Raw genomic sequence first — 25736 nt, 5'->3', positions numbered from 1 at the left:
TCACTGACTTTTATTTAAGTATAAAACAAACAAATGGAGAGTAAAAATTCAATATGTATTCAACAACATGTTTAAAATACTGATCCAGTAAAAAAAAGAAAAGAAAAAAAAAGACAATCACAGAAAAACCCCACTACATGCACACTAATACAAAACGTTTCATTAAGCTGACTACTGTTTGACAATAGGAACACAAGGCACAGTGAGACTCTCTCAAAAACAGATTTAGTCAATCAAAAGGGCTGACTATTTATTACAAGTATACACGCAAACATATAGAATCATTTCGAAAAAAATCAACTTCTAGTGTTTGGCATCTGTGTCATCTGCAAGATTGCAGGCGAAGGGGAACTACGCACAAGTCTCTCTCGCTAGGTGCCGCTGAACAAATCCTTACTTACACCTCCCAATGCACAAGCAAATTGATCAGAAGATCCGACTTTCACACGCGCCACACCCCAACTCCCTCCAATTTCTTTCCCTCTTCCCTGCACAATCTCTCTGTCTAATCTGTCGAAATTAAAGTTCATCAATCTGTTTTTAAATGTGCAACTAATGAAAACATGTTTCACAAATGCATTTTGGTAAAAAAAAAACCAAAAAAAAAACAAGTCGCGTAAGGCGAAAATACAACATTTAGTCAAGTAGCAGTCGAACTCACAGAATGAAACTGAACGCAATGCAACGCAGCAAGACCGTATACTCGTAGCATCGTCAGTCCACCGCTGATGGCAAAGGCAGTGAAATTGACAAGAAGAGCGGGGTAGTACTTGCGCTGAGAAGGATAGCACGCTTTTCTGTACCTCTCTTCGTTTTAACTTTCTGAGCGTGTTTTTAATCCAAACATATCATATCTATATGTTTTTGGAATTAGGAACCGACAAGGAATAAGATGAAAGTGTTTTTAAATTGATTTCGAAAATTTAATTTTCATATTAATTTTTATATATTTAATTTTCAGAGCTTGTTTTTAATCCAAATATAACATATTTATATGTTTTTGGAATCAGCAAATGATGGAGCATAAGATGAATGTAAATTTGGATCGTTTTATAAAAACAATATTTTTTTTACAATTTTCAGTTTTTTAATGACCAAAGTCATTAAGTAATGTTTAAGCCACCCAGCTGAAATGCAATACCGAAGTCCGGGCTTAGTCGAAGATTACTTGACCAAAATTTCAACCAATTTGGTTGAAAAATGAGGGCGTGACAGTGCCGCCTCAACTTTTACGAAAAGCCGGATATGACGTCATCAAAGACATTTATCAAAAAAATGAAAAAAACGTATGGGGATTTCATACCCAGGAACTCTCATGTCAAATTTCATAAAGATCGGTCCAGTAGTTTAGTCTGAATCGCTCTACACACACACACAGACAGACACACACACACACACATACACGCACGCACATACACCACGACCCTCGTCTCGATTCCCCCCTCTACGTTAAAACATTTAGTCAAAACTTGACTAAATGTAAAAAGAGCCTTCAGCGGCAACAGTTCAGAAAAAAAGAAAACAGATTTTTGTTTAAAGGACAGTCTCCTTCGTCAATACTTTTCACACGAACAAGTATTGATAACAATACTAAAGAAAACAGTTACGAGGATCCTGCACTCTTCTCAACACGTACACTACTCCTCTTCTGTGGCTCCGGATATTCAGGGAACATCTTCTGCCAGCAATCTCAAAATCGAACAGCTGTGTAATCAACAGTTCCCTGTTCTCTGTTAGTAAAAATGTAAATAAACAATAATTGTTGAATCGTAATTTTGGTAACAGACAGACAGAATAAAACAATACAAACACCGTAAAGTTGCCGCGCCAGAATGCATTACCGAAATTCTGAAGATAAAAAAATGTACGACAGTTACAATACGAACGTGAACGACTACAACAACAACCAGTACATAGAACACTCTGCTGAAAGGCACTTGTAACAATTTCTTTGACATATAAACAGTGATGTACATTTTTCTAGCAGCCTTTGGGACAATTGTCCTGAAGACTGAAAATCAATAGGACACAGTGTCCTGAGATTGCAATTTCAATAGGACAAAAACACGACTCGTAAAACCGCATTTAAAAAGATTGTTCAGTCTAAATTCTTCCACCTTCCGCGACTGTCATGACTAGATACTCAAAGGATTGAATCACATTTCAAAGTTATTTGAACAGTTGTCGGGTTTTTTTCACTGCCCATCTGGATATACCTTTTTCCATTCCTCATAGAAGGAACGTGATTTCTTGTCTTTCAACTCTTTGACTTGGGTAATTGTCTCTCTCGTGCTCGTCGACGTACTTGCAGTTGCACTTTCACCATCACTCTCCACTTCGACGAGTTCGTTCTCGGTTGACGTTGTTGTTGGTTCAGCTGAAGCCACAGTGGCTGGCGAACGCAGCATGGACATCAATGTCTGCTGATTTTTATCTGCTTTGAGCTTTTTTTTCGGACCCATGTCGTTTCTCTTTCGTTTTATTTTCGTTCGAACGCACAACGGTTTTTCCGGATATTATGACGAAAAGTAATGCCTTGCGCATGTGCGAACATGCACGGGTGGTTCCCATTGGTTTAAACGATTTATTGCTGAGCCAATGAATGCATTCGAGGCACCATATGGGTTCGGTTTTCTTTTTTTCTTCTTGATCCAACTTGAGGATAAATTAATTCAAAGAATCAGATCCCATATGGTGCCTCGTTCACTCAACAAACTGGTCACACGCAGTGCATACTTTCGCTTGGCAAAACCGAAACAAGCTTTCCTCTTGAAAATTGAACAGTCCGCATGTCCGCTTCATTGTCAAAAACGATCGGACCCTTGACCACTTCTTCTGTAGGTTAATCGGACCTGTGTCCTGCTGGGGTTAAAGCTATAGGTCCTGGGGAAATTGGATCGGTCAGAGACCGGAGACCGGAGACCGACTAAAATGTACATCACTGTATAAAGCAGAGTACGCGGTGTAATTGTCCACCACACATAACATCGCTCCTTGCACTGGCTCCCTGTCAACACCCGAATCTCCTACAAACTGTCCACTCTGGTCTACAAGTGTCTCAACGACTCTGCTCCCGAGTACCTTCAATCCTCCCTGGACCTGTACACCCAGCACTCCGACCGTCCCCTTCGTTCTGCCGCTGATCCACTCCGCCTTCACATCCCTCGCTCGAAACTCGCATCTGCTGGTCAGCGTGCATTTCCCTCCGCGGGCCCTTCCGTCTGGAACTCCCTGCCGCTTGAGCTTCGCCAGAGCCCCTCTCTTGACGCGTTCAAGAGTAGGTTGAAGACTCAGTTCTTCCCGTAGCGGGCTGCGACTTCCATGTTCGACGTGATGTGTTGTGCTCCAAAAGACATTCTTGTGCTGTGCTCTGTGAGAGGTGTTTTCTTTGTGTTTAATATTACTTTGTTTGGACCTAGCTATTGATGTGTACATTGTTGTTAAACAGTTGTTTGTTGTATGTTTATCAGGGTTTGCTAGTGTGTGATAGGGTTCGTGTCCGTCTGTAGATGTTAGTTTCTTTGTTGGTCCTGTGTTGACAACTCTTCGACAAGCGCTTAGAACTGTACCCACGGAATACGCGCTATATAAGCTTCATATTGATTGATTGATTGATAACATGTATACAGTTAGTCAAGCCACTACTTTCATTTTTGACATTGATTGGTAAGTTTTATGATAGCATTTGACATTATTTTACTGGCTGAGTGCAGTGACTGTACCGACAATGCCTTCAGACAAACAAACATAGAGCTAAATGCTCAAAGTAATTACTATTTCAGCTGTGCATGATGGCTTTTGGTATTTCCAACCACGTCAACTTCTTTAGCTTGCTCCTTGCTGACTAGGACCGTCCAAACGATTCTCTTTCATTCGAACGGGAGTGAAAGCGAAGGGAAGCAACTCGTCCACTGTTGTCGTTTGAAATGAGCCGTCTGCTTTGGTCATGTACACTGTCATGTCCAGGCTAAACTGAAAACCAATCAACCAATAAACCAATCAGTACATCAGTCCGTCGCGATATAACCTTCGTGGTTGAAAACGACGTTAAACACCAGATAAAGAAAGAAAGTACATCAGTCAGTACGACAGTCAGTCAAACCATATATTTTATTCCAACAGACCATTCTCGTGATTGGCGCTCACCACTTACGACAATCACGAAATACTAACTACGCGTGTGTGTGTGTGTGTGTGTGTGTGTGTGTGTGTGTGTGTGTGTGTGTGTGTGTGTGTGTGTGTGTGAGAGAGAGAGAGAGAGAGAGAGAGAGAGAGAGAGAGAGAGAGAGAGAGAGAGCGAGCGAGAGAGAGAGAGAGAGAGAGAGAGAGAGAGAGAGAGAGAGAGAGAGAGAGAGAGAGAGAGAGAGAGAGCGAGAGAGAAATGAATTGAACTTTATTTTTGTAGGGTTACAGACAATTAACATGTCTAGCAATCAAAAAAACATTTCAAGATGCATTATGATTCTCAAGCAATGATGGAATATTATAACAAAGAATAAATTGTTTGTTTCAAAATAATATCAGTGCTTTATGTATAATCATGTCTCAATACAATCATAGAGTACTAATATTATATCAGCTGCACAATAGTAGCTGCACAGCTTACAAGTCGTGCAAGAGAAACTGCGTGTAATGTTCTTTGAATGAGAGAGAGAGAGAGAGAGAGAGAGAGAGAGAGAGAGAGAGAGAGAGAGAGAGAGAGAGAGAGAGAGAGAGCGGGGGAGATAGAGAGAGAGAGAGAGAGAGAGAGAGAGAGAGAGATACAGACAGAGAGAGATACAGACAGAGAGACAGAGAGAGACAGAGAGAGAGAGAGAGAGAGAGAGAGAGAGAGAGAGAGAGAGAGAGAGACAGAGAGACAGAGAGACAGAGAGACAGACAGACAGACGGACAGACGGACAGACAGACAGAACCCAGGGTAATGGTGTGCACACGTTGATGTGCGTATGCGTGAGTAGTACGCGTGTGTGTTTGCATGTGTGTCTGTTAATGTATAGTATTACGTTCTTGCGACTCCAAACATCACACGAAAACTTACTTCAGCCATCATCTGCCTACACCCGCCACACGGTGATATAAAGGAATCCGTCAGGTTGCTGAGGAAAACCAAAGGAACACATTCTTTGCAAAATAACTACAACTACAACAAAACACACATACACACACGCACGCACGCACGCACGTACGCAAGCATACACATTAAAGCCGGATAGACAATTCTTTAGTCATGGGGTAATTGCCGTATTTTGCATTTTTAATTAGGAATATTTGTAACCATACACAGAGAGAGGAGAGAAAGAAATATAGGTGTGTGTGTGTGGGTGGGGGGGGGGGGGGAGTGGGAGGGGGGGGTCAGTAATCGGAAGAAGGAGAGATTATCTTCATCTACCTTGAAATGGCAATGGCCTTGAACTCCCGGTGACCTTCGGAAACAGCCTTCACAATGGCAGTTCTCTCCGCACACAAGGACGTTGGATAGGCTGCATTCTCCACATTGCAGCCTGCAGTATGTAAGACAAAGACACATTCGTTCAGAATATTTAAATAATTCTCCATACACGCCATATTTATTACTAGATGATTACCCGCTTCGCCGGGTACCGGCTTCGCCGGTAAGAAGTAGAGCCGAAGTAGAGCTGCGCCTGGGACCCGGCTTTGCCGGGTGTACGCCGGCTTTGCCGGCGCACGAAGGAAAGGAGATAAACGCGCAAAACACTGGAGACCTTCTAAAAATAGTAACGTGCAGTGACCTTCTAAAAATAGTAACGTAGTAACTGGAATATGGATTGACGCCACACGGAGGAAGGGAGATAATCGCGGCTGAAAACACTGGAGAAGATAAGGAAGAGTTACTGGTAGTGGATCTCGACAACAACAAAAACAAACAAACAAAAAATCGGTTCAGCGCGCACGGAACTGCGCGCTGAGAGCACGTGTTGAAATATCTCATCGATGAGGTTGTGTCCGGGGTGAATACGGTGTCCAAATTTGAAAAAGATCCACCGAGAACTTTGGCCGTGCATCGCGAACAGACAGACAGACAGACAGACAGACAGACAGACACTAGTCGTATATATATATATATAGATAGATAGATAGATGGTCACCAGCTCTCTCTTTCTCTCTAGCTCTCTCAAACACACACACACACACACACACACACACACACACACACACACACACACAGAAAGAGATTTTTTGGTGATTTGTCCTCCCCACCCACCTTCATTACCCTGGCGTGTCACCGTATGTTCCCCGCGCGGGCTTGACTGTGTGTGTCTGTATCTGAGAGAGAGAGAGAGAGAGAGAGAGAGAGAGAGAGAGAGAGAGAGAGAGAGAGCGAGAGAGAGAGAGAGAGAGAGAGAGAGAGAGAGAGCGAGAGAGAGAGAGAGAGAGAGAGAGAGAGAGAGCGAGAGAGTGAGAGAGAAAAAGCGCGAGAGAGAGAGAGAGAGAGTGAGAGAGAAAAAGCGCGAGAGAGAGAGAGAGAGAGAGAGAGAGAGAGAGAGAGAGAGAGAGAGAGAGAGAGAGAGAGAGAGAGAGAGAGAGAGACATAATACAAATGGCGTATAATGAGAATGATTTAAAGTTCCTGAGACCCAGAGGTGCTCGAGAACAAGTTCCCGTTGTCAACACACACAACAAGTGCCCAGAATGATGGTAAGCGTTAAATGAAAACTGTGTTTGCGAACGTTATCCTCACCTTCAAATGTGTTTGCGAACGTTATCTTCACCCTTTGCACCATGAACAAACTCAAAAAGCGGTCAGAGACCTTGGCTTTTATCAGGCCTAAAAAAAAAATAGGTGTGGTTACGGTAACCCGACCTACCCTATTTTTAGGGGCCGATCCTATAACTTTTTATTACATTTGTCAACAACAAAAAAACAAAAAAACAAGAAGAGCAAACGCTCGATCGAGTCACTTTCGCAGTTCTGAATATTATATGAGGCATCAGATGGACAGGAAGAAATTGCTATTCACAACACAATGCATACCTGAAGCATACCTGTGACCTTGAAAAAGGTCAAAGGTCACCAAAGCAGACGTCAAAGTGTAGAGGTCACTGGGAGTCACGTTCACATAAAATTTGAGCCCGGTCACTTTTATAGTTTCCGAGAAAAGCCCAACGTTAAGTTGTGTGTTGCCGAACAGAAAAGGCTAGTTATCTCCCTTGTTTTTCTGATAACGTTCGTAAAAGGCTACAGATGTAAATACTTTGATGTAAAGAATAATCCTACAAAGTTTCAATCACATCCGATGAACTTTGTCAAAGATATAAAATGTCTAATTTTTCCTTTGACGCTGACCTGTGACCTTGAAAAAGGTCAAAGGTCAACGAAACCATCGTTAAAGTGTAGAGGTCATTGGAGGTCACGACTAAACAAAATATGAGCCGGATCGCTTTGATAGTTTCCGAGAAAAGTCCAACGTTAAGGTGGTGTCTACGGACGGCCGGCCGGACGGCCGGCCGGCCGGACAGACTAACACTGACCGATTACATAGAGTCACATTTTCTCAAGTGACTCAAAAACCGAGTGCAGAAAACGCAATGAAAGCGAAAGCGCTCGAATCGCACACTTATTTCCCTGTCAAGTAGGTTTAATTTGTACACATTAAAAAAAAAGGTTAAAAAAAAGTGATTGCCTATACCTTCCTACCCTATTTTGGGGGGCTATGTTACCTTAACCACACCTATTTTTTTTTTTTGGCCTCATGTTAAATTCTTCATTGCACAGCAAGATTAGAAAGCAGATACGGAAATTATGTCTGAAGGTAGCCAGGCCTTGCATTCGTAGGTCTGATCCGTTATGAAAAACGTGCAAAAGGCCATGCAATGAAAGGGGGGCGGGCTTGTGGATCAAGTGTACCCCCCCCCCCCCCCCCCTATTTATGGAGAGAGGGTCCCGTGTCCCGGTCAACTTGGACTGTTTTGCTTGGTCTTGGTCTGTTTTTGTTTTTAAATATCATATCACCCCATACTTGTCTTTAAGAGGCCAACAAAATGCCTGTAGGAAAGAAATACTACTTTTCGTTCGTACGTGCAAGGGTACCTGCTAAGTGAGGCCCCTTAGATAAGAGGACACTTCCAATGAGAGGACACCTGTTGGCATCCCTTTGTTTGTTAGCTTGACAAAAAAATAATGTCATGAAAATTTATCTGCAATGTGGGGACATTTTTGACTGGCCTCATTGCTTATCAAGTTATGCGATTGTACATTCGAGAGGTGGAATTGAATGTTAAATAATGTACTGGTTGTTAGTTTTTATGTTTAGTCAAGTTCTGACTAAATATTTTAACATCGAGGGGGAATCGAAACGAGGGTCGTGGTGTATGTGCGTGTGTGCGTGTGTGCGTGTGTGCGTGTGTGTGTGTGTGTGTAGAGCGATTCAGACTAAACTACTGGACCGATCTTTATGAAATTTGACATGAGAGTTCCTGGGTATGAAATCCCCGAACGTTTTTTTCATTTTTTTGATACATGTCTTTGATGACGTCATATCCGGCTTTTCGTGAAAGTTGAGGCGGCACTGTCACGCCCTCATTTTTCAACCAAATTGGTTCAAATTTTGGTCAAGTAATCTTCGACGAAGCCCGGACTTCGGTATTGCATTTCAGCGTGGTGGCTTAAAAATTAATTAATGACTTTGGTCATTAAAAATCTGAAAATTGTAAACAAAATTAAAAATTTATAAAACGATCCAAATTTACGTTTATCTTATTCTCTATCATTTGCTGATTCCAAACACATATAAATATGTTATATTCGGATTAAAAACAAGCTCTGAAAATTAAATATATAAAAATTATTATCAAAATTAAATTGTCCAAATCAATTTAAAAACACTTTCATCTTATTCCTTGTCGGTTCCTGATTCCAAAAACATATAGATATGATATGTTTGGATTAAAAACACGCTCAGAAAGTTAAAACAAAGAGAGGTACAGAAAAGCGTGCTATCCTTCTTAGCGCAACTACTACCTCGCTCTTCTTGTCAATTTCACTGCCTTTGCCATGAGCGGTGGCCTGACGATGCTACGAGTAAAATGGCATTGCGTTCAGTTTCATTCTGTGAGTTCGACAGCTACTTGACTAAATATTGTATTTTCGCCTTACGCGACTTGTTATGTTTAGTCAAGTTCTGACCAATTGTTTTCTGATACTCAGATAGACCAGGTATCGAGACGAGGGTGGTGGCGGTGGCGGTGGTTGTGTGTGTGTGTGTGTGTGTGTGTGTGGGTGTGTGTGTGTGTGTGTGTACGTACGTGCGTGCGTGTGTGCGTTCGTGCGTGCGTATCACGTGTGTGTGTGTGAGTTTGTTTGTTTGTTTATTTGTTGCTTAACGTCCAGCCGACTACGCAGAGCCATATCAGGACGAGGAAGGGGGGGATGAAGGGGGCCACTTGTCAAGCGATTCCTGTTTACAAATGCACTAACCCATTACTTGTGTCCCAGCAGGCTTTAGTAAAACTAAATTAATACCTACTGGAAGATTACCAGTTTCCAGTATGTTAAAATAGGCTTAACCTATCTACTGCTGGACTTGCATCAGAACACTAACAGATTAAACTATACATGAATCGCGAGACAAGCGGCAAGAGAAGAGATTTTTGGAAAAAATACAGGTGAATGAGCAAGAAGGCAGAAAAAAGAAAAGAATTCATGAAGAAAAAGAGAGCATGACAGGAAAGAGGAACCAAAAATCTACCTAACAGCAAACTAGAAAGCTCCTGCGGTTCCAAAAACAGGAGGGGCCTTTAATTTCATAACCGCAGTGCCCCACTGCGGGAGTGTGTGTGTGTGTGTGTGTGTGTGTGTGCGTGTGTGTGTGCGTGTGTGCGTGCGTGCGTGCGTATGTAGACAGACAACTAGAGCTAAAATGGCATATCATCTGTACGCACGCATATATGTTCTCACGTGTGCTGCCTCACACTTGTCCATTGTACACTACATTTAAAAAGGGGCGGAACGAACATTGAACTGTCGAAGTGAGAATCTATGGGGGAGGGTTTGTTGGTCGGGGGGGGGGGGGGGGGGGGGCGTGTACCAGTTAGAAAACCTATGATGCATAGTATACTACCCCTGGGTTCGGGGTCTTTACCGTGCGCATGCGTGCCCACGGTTGGGGGTGTTAGGACACCTGCAAGGGGAGTCTGCACAAAGTTGCTGACTCTTGGGAATGTTCGAACCAACACCAATAGTTACGAATTGGTTTCAGAGTCGGCTTGCTACCCACTCAGCCACGGACCCGCCTTCTATTAACAGAACGTTTCTACAGCAGATATATCGCAACGAATTGTTTTTCATACAGCATCTGTGTATTGTGGCTTGATTATGTTGTTCTTGTTATATACTCATCAGCTGGTTCAGTCTTCTTCTTTTAAGTTGTTTGATTACCTCGACATAGCTCAGCATAGTTCAGTCTAATTGATAACCTAGGCAACCTGACCTGTGTAGAGTTTGCCTTCTTTAGTCAGCAAAGCGGCCCCGACAGGAAAGTGGCTGTAAGGACTGTAAGAATGACGCTTTGCTTCCTGGCATTTCTCCAATAGCAGTGCCTCCTCTTCCTTCGCTGCACGTGAGAAAAAAAGTAATGTTACGCAGTTATACAAATCTTTCTTTCTTTATTTGGTGTTTAACGTCGTTTTCAACCATTCAAGGTTATATCGCGACGGGGAAAGGGGGGAGATGGGATAGGGGAAAGGGGGGAGATGGGATAGAGCCACTTGTTAATTGTTTCTTGTTCACAAAAGCACCAATCAAAAAATTGCTCCAGGGGCTTGCAACGTAGTACAATATATGACTTTACTGGGAGAATGCAAGTTTCCAGTACAAAGGACTTAACATTTATTACATACTGCTTGACTAAAATCTTTACAAACATTGACTATATTCTATACAAGAAACACTTAACAAGGATAAAAGGAGAAACAGAACCGTTAGTCGCCTCTTACGACATGCTGGGTAGCATCGGGTAAACTCTTTCTCGTCCCAACCAATATGGGACTCCCCCTAACCCGCGGGGGGTAGTTATACACATGAGCACGTAGACAATAGGTGCAACGTGTGACGCGACCCCGACAGAAAAGCGGCTGTAAGGACTGTAAGAGTGACGCTTTGCTTCCTGGCATGACGTCAACAAAAGTTTCTCCTCTTCTTGCGCTGAACGTGAGAGTGAAAAAAGTAATTTTACGAAGTTTCAAGTGAGCACGTAGACAATAGGTGTCACGTGTGACGCGACCCCGACAGAAAAGTTCCAATAATGATTGGGGGAGTAACGCTTTGCTTCCTGGCACATCGAGAACAGCACAATGCCTCCTCTTCTTGTCCTGCACGTCGTTGTCGTCGTCGTCTTTCACACAAACTCTCATCATCATCATCATCATCATCATCATCATCATCATCATCATCATCGTCGTCGTCGTCGTCGTAGTCGTAGTCGTCAATGAGAAAGACTACAGGAGGGGGTGGGATAGAGAGTGTAGAGGTAAAGGAGGAGGATGATTTATAATATGTATAATGATACTGACACACAATAGAATAATTATACAGCATACATAGCATATATACATTGCATCTATATACGACTTGTGTGTGTGTGTGTATGTGTGTGTGTGTGTGTGTGTGTGTGTGTGTGTGTGTGTGTGTGTGTGTGTGTGTGCGTGCGCTGCCATGCGTGCGTGCGTGCGTGCGTGCGTGCGTGCGAGTGTGTGTGTGTGTTTGTGTGTGTGTGTGTGTGTGTGTGTGTGTGTGTGTTCGCGATGCACGGCCAAAGTTCTCGATGGATCTGCTTCAAATTTGGTGGGCATATTCAGGTAGATCCCGGACACAACCTGGTCGATGAGAATTTTCAACACGTGCTCTCAGCGCGCAGCGCTGAACCGATTTTGGTTTTTCTGTTCATCTTCCCAGATCCATTCCCAGTAACTCTTCCTTATCTTCTCCAGTGTTTTGCGTTTATCTCCCTTCCTTCGTGTGGCGTCAATCCATATTCCCGTTACTATTTTTAGAAGGTCACTGTCCACAACGCTCAATCCATATTCCCGTTACTATTTTTAGAAGTTTTCCTTCGTGTGGCGTCAATCGCGTACGGTGCGCGAAGCCGGCGTACGGTGCGCCACTCACCCGGCAAAGCATTCGGCTCTACTTCTTCCCGGCGAAGCCGGTACCCGGCGAAGCGGGTAATCATCTGGTACATGTATATATTAACAATAGATGAGACACATACTGACATATTTACACTGTCTTGGGTCACTAGTCATTTCGATTCGTTGATGACACAACCATTTGTCGAGGATAGCGTAGGCACCCGGTCTGCTCCCCGCATAAAAAAGGCCAGTGCCGTTCCGTCTTCGAGGGACTGCGTGGGTTTCATTTCGGAGTTTTCCTTCTCCTAGACGAGTTTCCTTCCATGGATGATGAGCCTCCTCTACCCTCGTTTTGAATTCAGAGTGGTCTTCTCTTAGGATAGCTGCCTGCCAGGGTTGACGAGCCTATCCTGCCCGGCTATTTGACCCATAGCTGGAGGTTGGTTCGTGGGCACCTGGGCGTTTCCACACACCGGTGGGCCCGCATGCCGCACGTCTAGGGGCCAACCTCCTCCGAGTCCTTGTAGTCTAGTCTGGGGCCTTGCGGTACCCAGTTTACGCCTGTCGCCGCGATGGAGGCACTACATAGGGCTTGTTGTGGAGAGGTTATTGTACTGGCAGGAGAGACTGACGCATTCTGCTCTCTTTTCGCATTGTCCTAAAAAGGACAGACGGTGCTAGCCAGCGGTGAGGGCTGAAAGCGAGAAGTGACAAGCACAAGACACTTCGCCAACACACTAGACACGTCACACAACCGTTTGGCAGGCGGTCACTAGTCATTGAAAACAACAGCTGCTTGGTCACATTTAGGCGTGACCACGAATGCACATTAATCCATGTCCGTGTGGCCCGGCCAGGTTTTACACTATGGCGAATAATGGTTATGCATAGTTTATACTTCGTTGGACATGATAATGCGGATGTCCAAAATAAAACAAATGCTACGCCAGCAGCGTTGGGTGGTTGCTGCTAATACTGCTGCTATCATTGCAACCCCGTACCGTATACTTCTTCTTCTTCGTTCATGGGCTTAGACTCCCACGTTCACTCATGTTTTTAGCACGAGTGGATTTTTACGTGTAAGACCGTTTTTACCCCGCCATTCAGGCAGCATACGCCGATTTCGAGGGAGGCATGCTGGGTATTTTCGTGTTTTTATAACCCATCGAACTCTGACATGGATTACAGGATCTTTTCTGTGCGCACTTGGTCTTGTGCTTGCGTGTACACACGAAGGGAGTTAAGTCCCTAGCAGGTCTGCACATAAGTTGACCTGGGAGATCGGAAAAATCTCCACTCTTAACGCACCAGGCGGCAGCGACCGGGATTCGAACTCACGACCTCCCGATTTTGAGGCCGACGTCTGACCACCACGCCACTGCGCCCGTCGTACCGTATATATTTATATGGGAGTGTATAAAATTATGTAGGTTTTACCCTGTCCGTATGTCTGTCTGTCTGTCTGTCTGTCTGTTTGTCTGTCTGTCTGTTTATCAAAACTTAGATGTTGTGATGCGGTCGTGGATCTCAACCAAACATCTAACGTCGGAATAATTTGCACGGTAAGCACTGCTTAGCAGTTTGGAATCCGTTGACAGATAGTGAAACCTTTATTCCGCAAGCATGAGTGTGGACACTGTTAATATTATGTTTCAAAAAAATCGGCTACCGTGGCACTAGTACTACCACTATCACGATTGCCCTAATTCTCTAGCTACACGTCCTTTTACGTTCGAATCAGAATCAGTCAGAGAAAAACTGTTGGAAACACAGAACCCTAAAGTTAGGCTGCCCACAACTTATGTTGGTGGACAGAAAACTTCAGTGAACACAAAACAACGTAGTACGTTCTTTGAGGGTTTTTTGAAGTATGTTTTTAAAATATTATTATGCTTAGGGAACCGGGGATATACGAGTGTACAGGCATTTTATGTATCTTCTTCTCGCGAAAGATAGTACTGACGCACTGTCGTGCAGACTGATGTTCTGAACTGTAATTAAGTGTCACGCGAAGTACACCGATTAACAGTTCCGCGGCCATTATAGAATTGTGTATGCGCAGATAGTTTTTTCGAGATTGTTTTCTTCTTCCACTTCCAGTTCCATGGAATTTACGCATGTGCATATTACTTTTGCAAGTACTAAGTTCAAGTGATTTAACGCTGAAGAAAGTGCATTTTTGTAATGATTTGCAAAATTGGGACCCCATTTCCGAAGTCGGTAACCTACATTACCAGGGCCGGATCCTTGATTTTTCCTGTAATAATCGCTTTAGGTATCACGTGGGTTTCCTTCTTTCTTCCGTTTAGCGCTTGAACTGTTAACTGGTATATGCCGGATGTTTGAATGCCGGATAATTGCTCGTTAGAAATGCATCCAAGTATTTGTGTCCTTCATCTGCATCACATGAAAAGTTACTGCACTGACTGCTGAGCTCATCCGAAAGAAATGAAGAACGCACGCGTCTCAAGTTATGATGATACGCGTCCGGTTCCTGTTTTAAGTGCGCAGTACTTTGCTTACATTTCATGAGAGCATTATTTTACTATTGTTGTGATGGCTGGTGTTGAAATGATGATAGTGGTGGTGGCAATATATGTGTGTGTGTGTGTGTGTGTGTGTGTGTGTGTGTGCTGGTGTCTCACTCTCTCTCTCTCTCTCTCTCTCTCTCTCTCTCTCTTTCGCTCGCTCGAGACATCGACGCGGAGTCACGGTATGACTTATACGGCCACTGAGCGTACTCGGACACCATTCCAGGAAATCTTACTTTTAGTTCGTCAGTTTCGGCTCACACTGTGGCAGACAATCAATTACAAGTCACGTTACTTAGTTTGGGGCTACTTTTTGTTTTGTGGACGACCTGCATGCACGATAAACCGATTATTACTCGTATCAGCTTGCATACTGGATAATATGAACCTCTCACTGCATGATGATTTATCTTTTAGGCTGCCAATAACGAACTGGAATAGTTCAAGGTAACACTATGGTGCATCAAAATGAAGTAACCTTAAGGCAAAACTGACAAGGAAATCTATGGTGCTCGTAGTTGTATTGTTTCTTCTTTCCACCCCCCCCCCCCCCCCCCCCCACATCCTCATAGTCAAATTAAGTGGGTCCGATCCCAAAAGTTAGTGCTCAACTGGCAAATCAGTGAAAAATTTCACAACGTCAGCATAAATGTGTTACTGTCTGAACATGCCATTGAGTCGTGAGTTCTCGTCTGGTGAATGTTTGAAAAGTCGAATCAGTCGATACAAAAGAAAACGACTGAGATAGGAAAAGAAGAAAGAAAGGGGGTTTCAGGTTTGCGAAGTACATACGATCTTCGCACTCCTCTACGTGTTTGCTGATCGTAAACAATACAATACAAGGAACTTAGTCGATAAATATCGACAGGGGGCGGACAAATGGTTTACATGTGAAATGTGTGTATATGGGTGTGGTTCTGAAACAAACAAACAAACAAACCATGTGAAACCCCCCCCCCCTCCCACCGCTCGCAGGCTGAACGACTGACGTCACATGTCGCTTCGGTCTTTTCCAGAAGAACACCGCGTGTACATAATACACAATTCGATCGCGTAGCACTGCCAATGCACATTTTCGCAACGAAAACCGTGCTACTGTTTCTTGTGTGTTAAATCTGAAAGCAATATAAGTGAACGAACAATTGAAAACTGATATCACGTTACTAAACTCCCAAAAGTAATAAATTACTTCTGACTGCGGTACACAATACATTTTCAAAGCAATTTTTATTATTTTCAAGACATAAAAAATACAACGGAAAAAAAAATGCAAGCAACAACAATTTTTTTTAAAGTACAGACTAAATACTGAAGCTCTCTATTTCTCTTTAGTATGTTGGATTCAGGTGTACTTACTCACAGTTGCAGACAGATACAGATTCAAACACGTGTCGAGCGTAAAACAAAAAGTGAAACTAGAGAATAACATGAACCTGAAAACTTTTAAAATATTTGTACCCAGCACCAAGAGAGATTATTGTAAAAAAAAGAAAAAAAATGTAATACAAAGTGTGTGAGTTCTACATAAGACAGGAGAATTTACATAGCAACAGAAAACATGCTTGTAAATCACTGAGCACCAACAGTTAAAAATCACTATCGCTCACCTCATGCAGACTGAAATGCAAACCTGCACACATACATACACACAAACAAGGGGGGAGCATCCGTGGACAGGCACTAATGATATGATCAACTGCATATGTAGCTAACTTTGCCCGTCTCACACCTTGTTAATGTTAGTGTCACTGGTACGCAACCTGTTCTTCATGCTCTACTCTTTCCACCCGCGCTGCACCTTGTCCATCATTGACATTGTCCTCAGCTTGTGGTGGACTCGGATTTAAAAAAAAAAAGCAGGACAGCATTTTCGAAAACATCTTCTTGCACTTTCAAAGAAATGTCAAATGCATAAACTGTGTCATAAAAAAAGCACAGGCACTGTATCATTGATTTGGCACTGTTGCAGAAAGTCCTTGTCATCAGCTTTCATTTTGGCAGAGCAAGCGACACCCACAGTCCGACGAAAAATGTCCTGCATGTCAAGGAACATTTGCACAATGTTGTCTTTGACAAATGTCAGTCCTCCTCGGTTAAGCACCGTTGTCATGTCAGTTGAAGAATCACAATCACTTTCTGACAGCTCACTGAACCTCAGTGCTTCTAAACAGCGCAGTTTCTCGTATCTGTATGCACCTTTCTTGAGGCCCCAAACTTTCTTTTTTAGTTTCTTCACCACACTCCCAGCAACATACCTGATCACATCCTTCCTCACACACTGGCACCGGTCGGTCATTCGCGTTGTCTTCCTGTTTGCACCCATAGGTTGCTTCGACCAGCCTTTCAAACATCCTGAGGCAAATGGAAGCTGATGCATGAGTCGACTTGGTGACCTCTGTAATGCTTGCATGGCTTGCGTAGTACAATGAGTGAGCCTTTTCCTTGGCCGCGTTCCGGAACTTCCCTCGTAGACCAAGGCATGACTCAAACACCTGAAGTTTGTCCCGAAGAACAGCACCTGTCAAACAGACCACAAAGTCTTACACTTGAACACATACAATAGAACCACCTTTGTATTACCTCAAACAATCTGAGAAAGCGGGTCTTTAAAAGGAGGCAGTCTTAAAATGAAGGAAAATTTACAGAAGTTATGCACAGACAAACTGACAAAATAAGGTCTTAAAAGGGAGGGATTATCAAATTGGGGGGGGGGGGGGGGGTGGTCCACTGTATATATATATATATATATACAATAATAGATTTTTATTAGTCCATATCTTGGGATAATTCCCTGCCTCGTATAACTTTAAAAGAAAGGCAAACACACACACCATTGTATCCAAAAAGAACACTTGCACATTGACAAGTCTGGAATGTGTACGCGAATGATCAACAATAATTACACGTATGCCATACAGGGAGCACTGCTTACTTGTCATGTATATATGACAGCTTATTCTCAGCGTAACTGAATAACTTGAAATTTAAACTTGAAATTGTTTTACATTATAAGCAAAAGTGAAAACACTACTCCAACAAAATTGTATTCATTCATACAGTGTTTCCCTAAACACTTACAGTCCAAGGTTTTAACATGGCTTCACAGATCAGCTGACAGGCATTCATTTTCTGCAATCTCACTGCACACCTCTTCCAAAAGTGGAACTGTCACCTGTTGACATTTAAAAACACATGTAAATGTACACACAGTGACACAATAAAAAATCATGCGTAATGAGAATTATCCAAAAATATTATATGATGCACTGGTGTCAAATGTGTTATGGTATTTTATGTTATCACAGAATCTAAGTCTTGAAAAATACACATGTTCACACAAAAATATGGCAAATACCACATGAGACTGAAATATACACAAATCTGCAGTAACTTGACTGAGAAATCACAAGCGGGTGTAGTTGTAGGCATCACAATCACAAGACAAACAAATTCTGCCTTTATGTTTAATATTTTTCAACAATAAATGTTGCAAATGTAACGAATAACTTCTCACCTTTTGTGAAATAATACTTTGAGCTTGACACACTTCTGACTGTACAGGGGTTTTCATCAACAACAAAAGTGGTGCTTGCTTCCTGAAACAAAATTATTCAATGATGAAAAGAACTGAATGTGGCAGTGTTCAAAGTGATATTCAAACTTGTATACAACTATCAGTACCTATACTGTAAAACGAGAAGGCTATAGTATGTGTCATTCAGTGTTTTGTGCTGTAACAATGAAATGCAATCAATGCAAGTTCTTGTAGTCTAGAAATAAATACAACAATAATTTCAATTGAAACCACAAACTAGTCAAATAAATTGTGTAAATAGTTGGACAAAGAGATGCTTATTAACCCAGGGAAATAACAGGATTTCTTAGCAAAACTTTCCCAACCCAATTACCTGATTCAGTCCGGCTTTTCTGCTTTTAACACTTACTTTCAGTTTCACTAGAATATATCACAACTACAAGAATAACAATGGAACAGGAATGAGATTTTGTTTTGTTTTTGTAAACTACATCAGGATTTAACTAGTTTGGAAGCTCTGCTTACATACAAAATACAGACAGTGACGTTCAATCGTGGTGGCTGATCAGATCAGTGCACTGACTGAGACGGACGATTCGATTTGATCGCTTCACCACGCCTTTCCAACTATGTGCTCCCATACAGTTTTGGTAGATACATGCTTGTGCAAGTATGTTATTAGTATTACCAATATGAATCTTATTTTCCTTTCGATGGTCAGTTTTACTCACCTCTGTAACGGCAGTCACCTCTGCGAATGCTGTCGAAGAATCTAACCGAAAGTAAACATTCTGGGAATCTACGCGCATCGGCCTTGACGCAAGTTCAATACTGAGCCAATGAGCGCCGCGCGGCGCGGCGATCCAGTCTATCTCTTTTGAGGCCTTGCAAGGTTTTGACGGCAACAATAATTGTTGTAGTTCTCTAAGACTTTATTTCTGTTTGATTTGTAATATGTTGGGAAGACATATTTATCAATTGATCAACAAAATAAAACATAATAAAAAACGACACAACGTACGTACATTGTTAAAATTATTATTGGCCAACGTTGAACATTTAACGAAGGCCTCAATCTTCCCGCACCGTGGACCAGATTAGTCTAGTAGGTGCTTGATTTTGGTATTTTGATTTTACATAACATTAAACCTGTCTTGGGGTTTATGGTCATGGCAACAGCCATAATTAAATTATATCATGTATAATATTACATTTCAGCATATTTGAATTACATGTCATCATACCAAACTGTCATACATTTTTATTCCCACATCATTCTGATTGATCACAACCAAACCTACTATCAGTGGACACATCCAAATGTAAGCGCCTGTTCTTGACAACTTTTATTCGATCTAAAAATAGCAACTTGCTGGGTCCTTTGTCGCCAACAGACACTGTTTGGCCTGTAGGTAAAATGTACAATGTATTTTCTGATTTGTGCACAAAAGCTTTTTTTCTTTTTTTCTTTTTTTTAACATAACAATGTTTAATGTCACTGTATGTTTAAAAGACCATGGTCATATTTGTAAAAAAAATGTTAAATTAGAAAATAAATAACATTTTGGTTCATGATTTTTCCTACACCTGTGCTGAAAATAAGAAATAAAAATGTCGGTATATAAGTCACTCAAATACAGCAAGCTATGAATGGCTCGGTTTGAGTTTGTTGCAGTTGACCCTGCACAATGCGACGTATCATGTTTTTGTTAAACAATTTTGACGTCACCCCTCCCATAGGGTGACGTATTTCACAACTTCCTGTGTTACACAAACTCTGTGATGACCAATTTTGACGTCACCCCTCCCATAGGGTGACGGATTTCACAACTTTCTACAGATGAACAATGTTGCCTTCACCCCTCCCATAGGGTGACGGATGTCACAACTTCCTGTGTACACAAACTGATGACGTATTTCACAACAAAATGGCGCTGCCCATGGTCAACCTCTAAACTATCCGTATAGAATGGGGGCGTCCTCGCCCCCATAACAAGCAGCGTCAGAGAGAGAGAGAGAGAGAGAGATAGACTGAGAGCGAGAGAGAGAGAGAGAGAGAGAGAGAGAGAGAGAGAGAGAGAGAGAGAGAGAGAGAGACAGAGACAGAGAGACAGACAGACAGACAGACAGACAGAGAGAGAGAGAGAGAGAGAGAGAGAGAGAGAGAGAGAGAGTATGTAACGGACGAAAAAAGTATGGGATGGATAGTTGTAATCGCAAGTAGATCATCTAAAATTCAACATGAACCACTGGCTGCACTCGACGGATGGTATATATATATACAAGCGGCCTTTGGGCTTTACCAAAATAAATAGAAACATGAATTCTGGGAAACTTGTCTTTCAAGGGAAATAACTCACTAGAGCTGCAAGCATGCAAACGACTTTGTTGCATGTTGCAGAAAGTCTAAAAACTAAGATGAATGATTTATAATTCACTGCAGTTCGGTGATAAAGGCTGGTTAAAGTAAGGATTTAGAAAACAGAAGAGAAGAAGAGAAGAATTCAAAGAATGAATAAAACAAATCTCGAACTATAACACGTACTTTATTACAGAAGATAATAGCATTAGGTCCATATGGCCCTTCACTTGAAGTTGTTACAACTAACCCCTACACACATGAAACGACGAACAAGAATGAAGAATAAAACACACACACACACATCAGTACAAACACACACACACACACACACACAGGCACACACACACACAGGCACACACACATTGTGTGAGAGACAGACAGACACACACACATCGTGTGTGAGAGACAGACACATACACACACACACACACACACACACACACATCGTGTGTGTGTGTGTGTGTGTGTGTGTGTGTGTGTGTGTCAGTGTGTGTGTATGTGTGTGTGAGAGAGAGAGAGAGAGACAGAGACAGAGACAGAGAGACAGACAGACAGACAGACAGAGACAGACAGACAGACAGACAGACAGACAGACAAAGACCAGTACGAGTTTAATAACAAGCTGAAAGACGCTTCCGTCCCTCAGTGCAGGATCGAGCCCTACCGCACGCATACCTAACAACTTCAGTGAAGTCACACAAATCCTTAAAAAGTACAAGAGCACAAGAACATTGAAATAATAATAATTACAGGCAGCGGCTGTCATTGAATTAATGCAGTGACTCGGCATCAATGTTAATACACTATGTCAGGTCAGTAATACTTACAACAGTTTGTCTTGTGAGACATCTTCGTCGTGTGTTCGTGCACGCTGTCACTTGTAGTCGTACCAGGCAGAGTAATGGCAGAGTAATGGCAGTCTACTGGAGATGTTTATGACTAGACCCACACTCGACACTTTGCCACAACGTCAGTGTTTACATTGGCTGTAATCTCCCCACCTTAGTATATTTTGCCTTGTGCAAATATAGGGTCATGCACTGTGCCAGCGTGGCATTTGGTTGGTGTAAAGTTGGGTCGCGAACCGAGATTTTAATTTTTCGGTTTGTTGACATTGCTTGTCAGAACAAACAAGTTTACATTTTGCTCGCACGCAGCAACGTTCCTTGTCACTCACACACACTTTTCCTTATGCTGTGATGATTCATAGTCACTGATTCGAAGAGGGATTATGAATCATCTTGCTCGAAAACATCATTGGAAATAATTATTATATTTGCCCAACCAAACAACACAAGACAGCTAAAGCCTGTTTTGAAAATAAGCTTTGGTTCACTGATGTATATATTAGCAACGAAATTGTTAATGACACAAGCTAGTTTGTCTTGCAAGGTTGATCGGGTAACTACTTCTCAACTGCTTACGTACATTGAAAACATGTAAACGTATGCGTATTCTTATTCATTATCTGACACCGTGATAGCATGCCATTTCGTTTCAGCATCTAGACATGTGCGAGCTAAGCTTAGCGAGTGCTTTCCCTTGATTTGAACGTCACATCCTGTTTTAAACAAGATGGCGGCTACCATGCAGTCCACGAGGGCGTCAAAGAAACCAAACAAAAAGAAGTACGTGAGAAATCAGGGAGCTTTTGTATTTTGCTTGGTGAAGTTAAGATCCCGAAGGAGGAAATTATGTACCTTCATTTTGAAACCAGTATGACCAATCAGCTACGACAGTTCATTACAACAACACTATGTAAGCTTAGTACAATAGTAGACCAAAAGAGTGGGATTCCCTGTAGGTGGAGTTCCTGGAGGGGGATTCCCTGTATACAGGGAATCCCACAGGGTGGAGTTTTTCAATAAAACTTGCAAACCATACTCGAATTTCTAAGAAATATAAAAAAAAATTGAAAAACATCAAATTCTACCGATGTCGCCAAGCATCACGTGACTTTCAGCGATATCAGCGACACCCTACAGGAACTAAATCCTGTGGTATTCCCTGTATACAGGAAATCCCCCTCCAGGAACTCCACCTACAGGGAATACCACTCTTTTGGTCGACATAGACCCCATCAGCCTTAGTGGTAGTAACCGGCACGGTGGTCTAGTGGTAAGGCGTCCGCCCCGTGATCGGGAGGTCGTGGGTTCGAACCCCGGTGTCACGATTTCATCTTTCGCCTGTGTACATATTTCCCCCTCGACATATACTCAAGACTGAAATGTTGTTTCCTGGTAAAATTAAGAAGTGAAATTATTTGAGGACGAAAAGCATGTCAGTTTCTTGCATGTGAAGAAAATTGGTGGATTTCACCCCCAAAATCGAATTCTTCGAAAACGTTTACTGAGTGGTTACGTCCCTTGAGTAGGAAGGAAAACATTTTAGGATGAATCAAATTTCTAAGTTAAATAAAACAAATTGGTTGGACAAATTTGGTCCCATAAATGTAAGGTACACAAGGTCGCTCATCAGTACTATCGAAGGGTGTTTTTTTGTTCAGTGTAGAGTTTATACTAGATCAACGAGGCCGAGAAGCGAAATATCAACACGGCGAAAGATGAAAACGTCACACCAGCCGGGTCATACCTAAGACTTTAAGGTAATCTTGAACTTTAGCGTGTTAAATTCATAGCTCATAATTCAGAGGCATTTAAGTCTCCAAATTTGTAGAACCTGCACTTGTAATCATAAAAAGTCATTTTAGATCCCTTTGATTGTTTGAAGTTACGGAATGAACTCCGATGAACTGTACGAATGCATTTCATTTACATGGGTCAAAGAAGGAATTATCCGTGTGAGCGAACAAGGGAGACAACTCTTTCGTGTAAATGATGTCCCATGGTTGACAACGTAAGCCATTTTCGGTGCATTTTCGTCGATTGAACAACCAAATTAATGAATTATGCTTAAATTTGGAGCTCAACCCGTCAATCAATTTCACGACAAATGTTCTTTGGCTTGCTTACATGGACTTGTATCAAAAATAAGTAAAGAATGTCACTGGATTCTGAGCTATGAATTTAACACGCTAAAGTTCAAGATTATCGACTTTGAAATTGGCAATCTAGTGGCTGCTCCGCCTGGCGTCTGGCATTATGGGGTTAGTGCGAGGACTGGTTGGTCCGGTGTCAGAATAATGTGACTGGGTGAGACATGAAGCCTGTGCTGCGACTTCTGTCTTATGTGTGGCGCACGTTATATGTCAAAGCAGCACCGCCCTGATATGGCCCTTCGTGGTCGGCTGGGCGTTAAGCAAACATTAAACAAACAAACAAAGCTAGTATTAGTAGTAGTAGTTTTCACTTCTCGGTGCATCGAATCTCAATTAAGTTTTACTTTCGCTGCTTGATTTCTGCAATGGAGGAACCTGTGGCTGTGTCGTATAGACTCAAAACACGATGACCTATTGCTTTCATTTTCCATGCGAACGGAAAATAATAACTGATATTTATCCAGCTATGTCCGCTTGGTTGGACAATTGAAATTTGAATTGATGGCCAGAAGACCTACATATTGTCAAAACTATGGGCCGGGGTCGCCAGGGGCAAGAGCAAATCAAACAAGAATGCGTCAATGACTGAAGACAGAGGCAGGGATGGCCAAATCTCAATTGTTTTACTCGCCAGCCGGGCGAGTAACTTCAAGAAAGTCACTAGCCCGGCAAAAATGTCACTGGTCCGGTACATACCACTACACAGTTGATCTGCAGTGTTTTATCATAATATGTCTGGAAAACTTAATATTAAAACCAAAAGTGTTGCATTTGACCAGCATTTTCATTGGCCAGCCGGGCAAGTTGCCAGGCGATTTCTACTAGCCCGGCGGAATTTTTACTCGCCCCTGGCGATCGATCGGGCGGACGATTTGGCCATCCCTGCCGAGGCCTCAGGAAAACACGGCTATAGTCATATTTTTGACAATATCCAACTGCTTTAGTTTCAAATGACAACGTTAGCATTGTTATTGTTGTTGTTGTCTTCTTCTTGAAGTTCTTCATTAGTTTCATTGGCATTGCTTTGATTTTTTCAGGAAGCTGTCCGAACAGAGTGTGGAGGAGTTTATGTCTGGGAACTGGGACTCGGACACAGACGACTTGTCTTCTGAAGCTTCCTTTGGACACAGCTCATTGAAAAGGACAGTGGACAGGAAGAAAGAGCAAAAAGCACCAGACATGAAACTGTAATTTATCTTTCTTCTTTAGTTCTTGTTTTAATTTTATTTTCAAAATTTAGCTTGTTTCAACTTTTAGTGTTTTCAATTCAATCTCTACCAAATATTTGGTGACGGTAAACCACGGAAATGAGACAGCTTTGTTCTTATAATCATATAGATTTATTTTGTCAATAATGTTGACTGAAAAAGTGAAATCTGTTCTAATATTATTGAAATTCTGAGGTTTAAAGAGCCTATATCATGATTATAATATGTGTATATTCAGGGGTGTACTGTCACCTCCGCCTGCCCCACTCCCAGGCAGGTAGATATCCTGTCGGCCGAGTTCAAAAACATGATCCCCCTGGCAATCTCAAAATCTGTCACTGAGTTCCCCACTGCCAAATCAACCCACCCCTTTCCCCACTCTGAGAAGGACTGCCACCATCCCAGCCCAGATACATTGTCTAGACAGCTACCCCCTCTGCATCATTTGACCTGGTTATAAATTCTTGGGGCAGGAAAATAGCTCAGTCAGTAGTGGAGCTGGTTTCAAAACCAGTTATCTAGCATGGATTTGATCCCAACGTTCGGTGAGGGATTTATTTTCCAGAGTCAACTTTTTGCAGTCTCTCCTCAGAAACGCTCCCGTGTGCATGAATACGCACGATAAAGTACCCAAATTCACATCGAAAATCTGAAGGCTTGGAAGCATGACTACACACATGCAGGAAAAAGAAAGAAAAAATGGTTAGCGCTGTACTGTATGGTTGCTCCCTTTTTCCCAGAGAGAAAGCAACTCGAAGTTTGATGAGGGTAACCTCACAGGACTATATAAAAATTAAAGTATTATCCTTATCCCTCCTTTTCATTGCATCTTCATAGCTTTCCCCACCACCCCCGTCCTTCCCACCTCCCTCCCTCCTCTCTCTCTGTGGCATTCACTTCACACCTCAACCCCTCTTTTATTGTTCTTCGCTGGTCAGTCATTGAGAGTTTTAGTACGCTGTAACATGTCACCATTATATTTGGTCTGGGTTCAAACTGCGAACCGGCATCTGAG

The 25736-nt window shown here is 42.3% G+C and overlaps 2 protein-coding genes and 1 long non-coding RNA gene across 3 annotated transcripts in view; 1 reads left to right on the top strand and 2 right to left on the bottom strand.

Annotated features, from left to right (window-relative positions):
• Positions 1 to 41: 41 nt before the first annotated feature.
• On the bottom strand, positions 42 to 21869 carry LOC138978068 (cytidine deaminase-like). The gene is made up of 5 exons (XM_070350701.1): positions 21343 to 21869; positions 10449 to 10571; positions 5390 to 5501; positions 5039 to 5096; positions 42 to 3972 (listed from the first exon to the last, which is right to left on the bottom strand). The coding sequence occupies exons 1-5, from the start codon at positions 21362 to 21364 to the stop codon at positions 3826 to 3828; spliced, it is 462 nt and encodes a 153-aa protein (XP_070206802.1). The 5' UTR covers positions 21365 to 21869; the 3' UTR covers positions 42 to 3825.
• Positions 15584 to 20139, bottom strand: LOC138978049 (uncharacterized). Its single transcript, XR_011459566.1, has 4 exons — positions 18885 to 20139; positions 18133 to 18214; positions 17697 to 17790; positions 15584 to 17136 (listed from the first exon to the last, which is right to left on the bottom strand). It is a non-coding gene; the product is annotated as an uncharacterized lncRNA (long non-coding RNA).
• Positions 21870 to 22007: 138 nt separating the features above from the next.
• The window catches only part of LOC138978070 (nucleolar complex protein 2 homolog), a 46157-nt gene continuing 42428 nt past the window's right edge, over positions 22008 to 25736 (top strand). Inside the window, exons 1-2 of the mRNA XM_070350703.1 lie at positions 22008 to 22143; positions 24551 to 24700. Of these exons, the coding sequence (XP_070206804.1) occupies positions 22091 to 22143; positions 24551 to 24700 (203 nt within the window). The 5' untranslated portion in view covers positions 22008 to 22090. The remainder of the gene's footprint in view (positions 22144 to 24550; positions 24701 to 25736) is intronic.

This window comes from Littorina saxatilis, linkage group LG10 (assembly GCF_037325665.1).
Source record: "Littorina saxatilis isolate snail1 linkage group LG10, US_GU_Lsax_2.0, whole genome shotgun sequence".
In the NCBI taxonomy this organism is placed as follows: domain Eukaryota; kingdom Metazoa; phylum Mollusca; class Gastropoda; order Littorinimorpha; family Littorinidae; genus Littorina; species Littorina saxatilis.
This window is presented reverse-complemented; position numbering and strand designations above follow the sequence as displayed.